Source organism: Pollicipes pollicipes, unplaced genomic scaffold (assembly GCF_011947565.3).
Source record: "Pollicipes pollicipes isolate AB1234 unplaced genomic scaffold, Ppol_2.1 Scaffold_5724;HRSCAF=6776_pilon_pilon_pilon, whole genome shotgun sequence".
NCBI classification, from domain to species: Eukaryota; Metazoa; Arthropoda; class Thecostraca; order Pollicipedomorpha; family Pollicipedidae; genus Pollicipes; species Pollicipes pollicipes.
This window is the reverse complement of record NW_023596746.1, coordinates 3,253,634-3,260,564: the sequence shown is the minus strand read 5'-3', so window position 1 is coordinate 3,260,564 and position 6,931 is coordinate 3,253,634. Positions and strand designations below refer to the sequence as shown.

At 50.4% G+C, this 6,931-nt stretch overlaps 1 protein-coding gene across 3 annotated transcripts; it reads left to right on the top strand.

The window, feature by feature from the left end:
- Positions 1-3,831: 3,831 nt before the first annotated feature.
- LOC119103513 (tetratricopeptide repeat protein 19 homolog, mitochondrial) lies at positions 3,832-6,513 on the top strand. Of its 3 annotated transcripts, none has more exons than XM_037227088.1 (3): positions 3,832-3,904; positions 5,220-5,299; positions 5,609-6,513. In XM_037227088.1, the coding sequence occupies exons 2-3, from the start codon at positions 5,273-5,275 to the stop codon at positions 6,371-6,373; spliced, it is 792 nt and encodes a 263-aa protein (XP_037082983.1). In that variant the 5' UTR covers positions 3,832-3,904; positions 5,220-5,272; the 3' UTR covers positions 6,374-6,513. The 3 variants fall into 3 exon arrangements, with proteins under 3 accessions (XP_037082983.1, XP_037082982.1, XP_037082984.1); XM_037227087.1 differs by having other exon boundaries at positions 3,833-3,904; positions 4,970-5,299; XM_037227089.1 differs by having other exon boundaries at positions 3,877-3,904; positions 5,217-5,299.
- Positions 6,514-6,931: the final 418 nt, after the last annotated feature.

Here is a 6,931-nt window from a genome sequence, read left to right as displayed (position 1 = left end):
TGTAGGATTTATCCTGCGGACGTGCGGAAGTCGCGTACTGCCATCTTTCATGTGCCGTGTCTCACCTGCTCCATTTGCAGACTGTCGTGCGCATCATGCGCGTTATCTTCCGTGCATTGCATCGCTCTACCCTATAGTACATGAGACGGTAAACAGTGCGGGATCGGAACCGTCTCATCTGGGACAAGGTGGTTTGCCTTGTTCCTTGACCGCCACACGTTGATCTGGCCTACTGCTGGATTTCGACACTCCGCTTAGTGATGAGCGTCGTTGGATGTGACCCCGTCCGTCGCGTTGCGGCGCGGGCCGTCCCGCCGCGTCCACCGTGACTGGTGGCCGGGCGGGCCGGCCGATCGTGACCGTGGTGTGTCGGGCCGCGGCAGGTTCGGCGCCTCGCTGGGCTGGCTGCCGGCGGCGGACGGGCCGAGCGGCGGCGCGCCGGTCGACGCCGGCCCCAGCCCCGAGCTGGTGGCCGGACCCACGCTCGTCTGCTCGCGCTCCGGCACCAAGTACGCGCCTGGCGCCGGCGTGCGCGCCTTCCGGGAGCTGCAGGCCGGCGAGCGCGCCGGCCAGCAGGTGGGTCACGCGTCCACACCGGCTGGCGCGCCCAGCCGGGCGCCCGGCCGCAGCTGTGATTGCGCTGAAGGCGCTTAGGAAAGTCCTGACTGTTTGGGCATGGGCCTGGAAAGTTCGTTATTGCGTATCTGTTTTTTTTTCATTCTTCTGGACATGTTACGCAACCCATGATGTGCTGAATGTGTCGAGACAGTCTGTTTTTATCTTTTGAAGGTTTTATATTTTATTTGTATTATCACCTAGCAAATCTGTTGAAAGGGGCTAATGCCTCCGTGATGCGCGAAGTGGATGGGGAAGTTACTGGCCGCTAATCTGGCTGTTTGCGCTTGATGAATTAAGTGCTGTTGGAAGAATAGTCGATGTGGCGTATGAGGCGTCGGTCGAGTCAGGGCGGATGTCATGGCAGCACAAAACATTCTTAAATGTTCATTTACCCAGGCGCAATTTATGCATGCGATGAATGCAGACATGCCGGAAGAGAGTACGTACAAGTCGTCAGTCGGCCTTTATCAAAATGCAACTCTTGCAGAAATCCATTCGCCGCTCTGCATTTTCTCGAAAATGTCTTTTTGAAGATTCTGCTTATGGGCTTACTGGTTCACGCTATACGATAAACATCATTAGTGGCTTGGATAGGAGCGGCGGTTTCTGTGAAATGACAAGACAGCTAATTGTTATAGCCACGGTGATGTTAAACTGTTACTATGGTAAGAGCCGGGAGGTTTTCATTCCATTCCATTTTCTGTGGATAAGTAAGTCGTTGATCCACTGGTTCACTACAACGCATATATTTCAGGAAAACCTTCTGTCCCCAAAGTCTTCAAAGTTGGCAAAACAGCCGAAGCGTTCCCTGTTTAACCCATCGAAAGCACCAAAGAAGAGGAAGATCGAGGCACCTCAAGACCAAGAAAATATTCTGCCAAAGCCAGAGGTGATCTCGAAAGAGCAGCCAAACGTGCAAAGGAAGATAAAACTAAAACAGATAAAGCAAGTGAGTGGTCAGAAAAGCATCAAAGATTTCTTCAGAATCTGACATTCAGCTTGTGCTTGAAGATCAGTTCTCCCTGCCGCGTTTGGGACTAAGTGTACAAGAGCGTGTGATGATAAACCAACCATGCAGGCCTACGTCTGCGTTGATTGTACCCCATAGTTCGGCGCAGCACGATCAGGTGCCTTGGAGAACTCGACGTTGAATGGCTTGGGGCACAGTACAGACGCAGCACAGCAGTCAGTACTTACTGCGTGCGTGGTCGATGTGTTCCACAGCAGTTCAGTGGCGCTCGTAGTATAGGTTTTACTGGTGAAGTGCAGTCGTTTGTCGTCTGCGATGTTTTAACGGACTTGAATGCCTGCTTGTAGACTCGCCGCCAGCACTTTTTGCTGAATTTTCTGTCATGGTCGATTGCTGAACGGTGTTTGTGCCCAATTTTACACATTGGATACTCGATCGAAGTTAGAGTTCTCGTGTTGCTTACTTGTTGCGTCGTCGGGTTTTGAATTTCTGATTGAATGTCATCACGTATTTGGTATGTGTATGATTTAAATCATTGAATCAAACATTTCTGCTTAAATGATCATTGGTGCCGTGTTGAATGGCTTTTCTGTCGTGTAAAAATACATTGTGGTAGTGTTGTATATTTCGACTGGTATTACCGATATATAACGTGACCGCAATCAATCATTTCGCGATCCGCTACCACTATTCCAGCGAGGATGAAGTCATCAGGAATAACGTACGTTGCCCCATGCGCTGAAAAACATTACTTACGTGACATTGGCGAGTAACGTTTGGGCAATGTTGGGCTTCCTTTCATTTGACCTGAAATTAAGTTTGGTCAAGTGGTATTGGAAACAAGCTGGGTTTGGTGTTGTGCCGTAATTGATCACCTGGGGCATTCTCGTTGAAACCAAAGTTTGTCGCTGAATACGTCGCTAATTTCATGGACACGTTTGGCTGGTCGGTGCGGTCGGAGCCGGCATTATCCCAGTTGGAGCGCATGCACTATCGCCAAATGGCACGTGTCTTCAATACGCGCCCGGGAAGCGGACAGCAGCGGAGGGACTAAATAGCCGCCGCAACCTGCCGACGGCCGCACGCTTCGCGCCTGCGGTCGCGGTCGACACGAAACCTTCCCCAATCGTCACCAAAAATTGCCAAACGCCAACACAAACTAGCTTGTTGACAACCCAACGACCCAAGCCTATTTGAAGGATTGGCACAAAAGCTTTATCAATCGATGCGCCATCGTCGATTATCTTTCCAGTTCAGAACATGGTAACCTTAGGTGAGATCAGAGGTGGCCAAACAATGTTCCAAACTACGAAAAGTTAGCCTGCGAACAACCCCATGTTCAGAGCCTGTGAGACTGATCAACCCAAAACGCTTAATGTCATGGTCGATAACTGATCCTGTCCAGGACATGGTATTCTTGAGTCGGGTCAAAAGTCTCCAAAAATGCCCGCAACCACCATAAATTAGTTTTCAGGCAACCTCCACGCCTCAAGCTTATGAGACCGATGCATACGAAACCTGGAAATTTTAGGCGTTTTTGGAGACACTTGACCCGGCCTAGAGTCACCATGTTTTGGAGAGGATAAACTATCCGCTAAAGTGCATCGCTCGGCAAAGTTGCTGCGCCAATCAGTCCCACAAGCTAGGAGCATTGGGTTGTCTGCAAACCATTTTTTCGTTTGTGTTCTTGGTGACCTTTGACCTGGCTCAAGGTGACCATGTTCTGGACAGGGTGGGTAATCCGACAAGCGGCACGGAATGGTAAAGGTTTCGTATCAGTCGGTGCCCTAGGCTTGGAGTATGGAGCTGTCTGCAAACTAGTTTCTTATGGTTTAGAGAATTTTTGAAGAACTTTGACCTGACCCAAGCTCACCATGTTCTGGAAAGGATAGATTACCAACCATGGCGCATCAATTGGCAAAGGTGTTGTGCGGACATGCCCCAGAGGCTCAGACTATAGGGTTGCCCGTGACCAATTTTGGTGGTTTGGAGCGTTTTGGTTACGTTTAGCCTGACGCAAGGTCGCCATATTCTGTAAGCGATAGGATATTGGAGATGGCGTATTTATTGGCGAACAGTTTGTCCGTTCAGCACAATAGGCTCGGAGCATGGGGGCTGTCAACAGATTACGTCGGCCAGTCAGACCCTCCCCATTAGCAGTGATTTTGTGCGCCTCGCTCTACGGTTACGGCGCATCTGTCACAAACTAGGAATTTATCGCGTCGTTTTCACTACACTGTTGCCACAGTTAGTATGCTCAATAACTGAGGTTGGCAGTGTGGCGAGTCGTATGGCTTATAGGGTATTGAGCAACACGTAAGTAAAGAAACTTCTGAGAGAGTCTGGATGCTAAAGCCATTTGTGAGGTGGATTCATTATATTCGTCATTGTCCATTGGGTTGTTCAACATTCTCGGTTAGAGGTGCTATGGCACGTTTGGACCTAGTCTGCAAAAATTCCATCCATTATACCCATACCAGATTTTTGGGCTCATGCGTGCACAAACTCCTGGGTCATGTGTGCGTGCCGCATGCAGGTTTGGCCGAATCACTGTGATTGTTCTTTTTTGGAAGAGGGTTTTTGGAGTATTTGTCTGAAATTATGTTTGCAATGTCAAAGCTTCTTGAAACAATGGCTACTTGTGGCTAAATTGTTGGTGACTGTGTGTTGAGCTCTGGATGCTCTTGTGTGTGAATTGCATGTGTTGAAATTGTGAAATATTGAGTACCTGTGACTTAAATTGGTGGTAGTTATGTGTCAAACTCTGAAAGCCCTTATGTATGAGGCATGTGTGTATGTTGAAATTGTTGCAGTGTTGTTGCTATACCTAACATCTTCAGGATGTTGTGCATCTTTGCAGTCTAGCCTTAGGTCACCTTTCTTGTGCCTGTGAAGCATATAGCTGGCTTGATGCAACACTGTTACTGTGCAACTATGGTGTTCTCTTCAAATATTTTGCTCTACCATATGTGATGGTGGCCTTTTGTTGAGTCTCCCCATGCATTGCATAGCTGTGATGATATCTGCAACAAAGTGTAGATCCATTCTAGCTGTTCATTCTGAACTATGATGAATATGTAACTGCTGGTTGTGTAGTTAAAATAGAGGACATTCTTAAAGATAATGGGCATTGTGATTTGGTGGCCATATTATACATGTTGGTGATGCAAGGATTAGGTCATTGGTAAGACTTTTGTAAAGACTGGTGAGACATTGGTAAGGTTTGCCTGTTTGATTCCTGATAAACTGATACAGAATGGTACAGAATGGTATTAGCATTTGTTTTGTTTTGTTTTGCACTATGAACCCTGAGTAAGATATGCCTGTGTGGATTGTGCAGCTGTTTTGATGGATTTGGGTTTGACAGCCCTTCATTTCCAGGTGATTAGGAGCCAATACATTATCTTTGACATTTGTGCTATGGCATTCAGAAGATTAGCATTGCGAATGCTGGCAGCCAAAGGGCTTGTCACTAATAGACTTCATCCAGATGTGATCACAAGATTGCCAAATTGCAAAACAATAGTGGGTAGTTTAAGGTTGTCATCATTTCAGTTGAAGGTGTATGGCAAACAAAGCTGGAGAAATAATGATGGGTCACATTATGTTATGCCTGTGCTGACTTCAGCAGTGGTTGCTGCTGCCAGTGCAAAGCAGGATGAAGACAGTGAATTGGTTCATTCTATGAAGCTTGCTGTGCTCTCCATCCAGGTACGGGGTTTATGTAGTATGCTACATGGTAACTTTTATTGCTGTGGTTAGTTGTCAGTGTTACTGTATGACATACTCAAGGCAGTAATGGTGGCATACACAATGCAGTGCATAATCAGCTGTAGTAACTATCCTTGACTTGCAGTTCAGCATTATAGATGGGAAAATCATCCATGTGTAATGTTTTTATTATATGCATTGTGCTTGTTATGATATCTGTTTTGCATATGGTAATGCCATTGTGCTGTCTGTGGTTGGTTTGCATATCACACTATACACTATGTGACTTAACACATGGTGTATTCTCAGAAAGGTGAACTTGAAAAAGCAGAGAAAATCCTTCACCTTTCCCTGCGGGTGGCTCAGGAACAGTCAAACGCAGCTGCTGTGACCTACATCTACGACCTGCTCGCCAACATCGCCTTCAAGCAGGAAAACTTTAAGAAAGCTGAGAGACTTCTTTTGGAGTTGTCGCGACGGCTAGCCGCCTCCTCCACTGACGACAACGCCTTCGTCGAAGTCAGCCTGAAGCTGGCCAGCGTGTACGCCTCCACAGGCGACGGTGAGCGCGCCGAGCACGGCTTCCGCTACTGCATCGACACGCAGCAGCGCAAGATCGACGCCGTCGGCGAGCAGCACTGCGACCCGGACACGCTCGGCCTCTGGGGCATGGCCGTTGACTGGTACGCGCGCTTTCTGACGTCGCGCGGCCAGTACAGCCGCGCGCGCGAGCTGACGGAGCGCGCGCTGGCCGTGTGCGTGCGCCTGAGTGGCGAGTCGGGCGAGCAGTCGGTGGTGCTGCTCAACGACCTTGGCACGCTCGACTCGCTCTGCGAGGACTACGAGCGCGCGGCCGAGCGGCTGAGCCGGGCCGTCCAGCTGGCTACGGAGCGCGGCCTGCCCGACCTGGCAGCGTTCCACGTGAACCTGGGCGTGGTGCAGCTGCAGCAGGGGCTGCTGCGCGAGGCGGAGCGGTCGTGCGCCACCGGAAGACGACTGGCCCAGCGCCAGGGCGACGACCACACCCTAGATATGGCCAGCAAGTGTCTGACCAAGGTCAAGGCTCTATTGTAGTGCGGCCTGAGTAGCTCATGTTGTTGTTACGTCTTACACAGACAAGCTTGCGTGTTTGTCTCTTAACGCGGATTGTCGCCACGGTGTGCAATGTGATACTGGTGCTAGCGTTCACAAAATACACTTGTATTGCCCCTGTCGCCCCCCGCCTTGTCTTCGAAGCCTGGTTCTGGGTGTGGTGTGGCCGGTTCGTGACGCGTCTACTCGGCCGACTGCAGCGGCCACGGCGCCGCTTAGCTGCTGACGCCGCGGCCACCGCGCCAGCAGCCGTCTTGTCGGACGGCGCACCAGTACTCGGGCTGGCCCGGATCGCTGCGGGCGGCGCGGTCGGCCGCCGCCGGCAGCCAGCGGCGCGGGTGCAGTGGGAAGCGGCGTCGGCCGCCGCCAGACTCCAGGCGCACGCTGTCGTACCTGAAGCCGGGCCCAGCATGGCGCGATCAGTGGAAAACTGGCACATATCACGACAATGTGTTGATCTCCGCTAACCAAGCTCGGAGAAACCAGAACATTTTTAGACGAATTGCTCTCATTTAACACGCGCCCGGGTGGCCGGCTGGA

Bases quoted from the DNA above. Each gene is read 5' to 3' on its own strand.
- LOC119103513 (XM_037227087.1), top strand. From the start codon at position 5,009: ATGGCATTCAGAAGATTAGCATTGCGAATGCTGGCAGCCAAAGGGCTT. The intron at 5,300-5,608 runs GTACGGGGTTTA...GTGTATTCTCAG, and splicing joins TTGCTGTGCTCTCCATCCAG to AAAGGTGAACTTGAAAAAGC.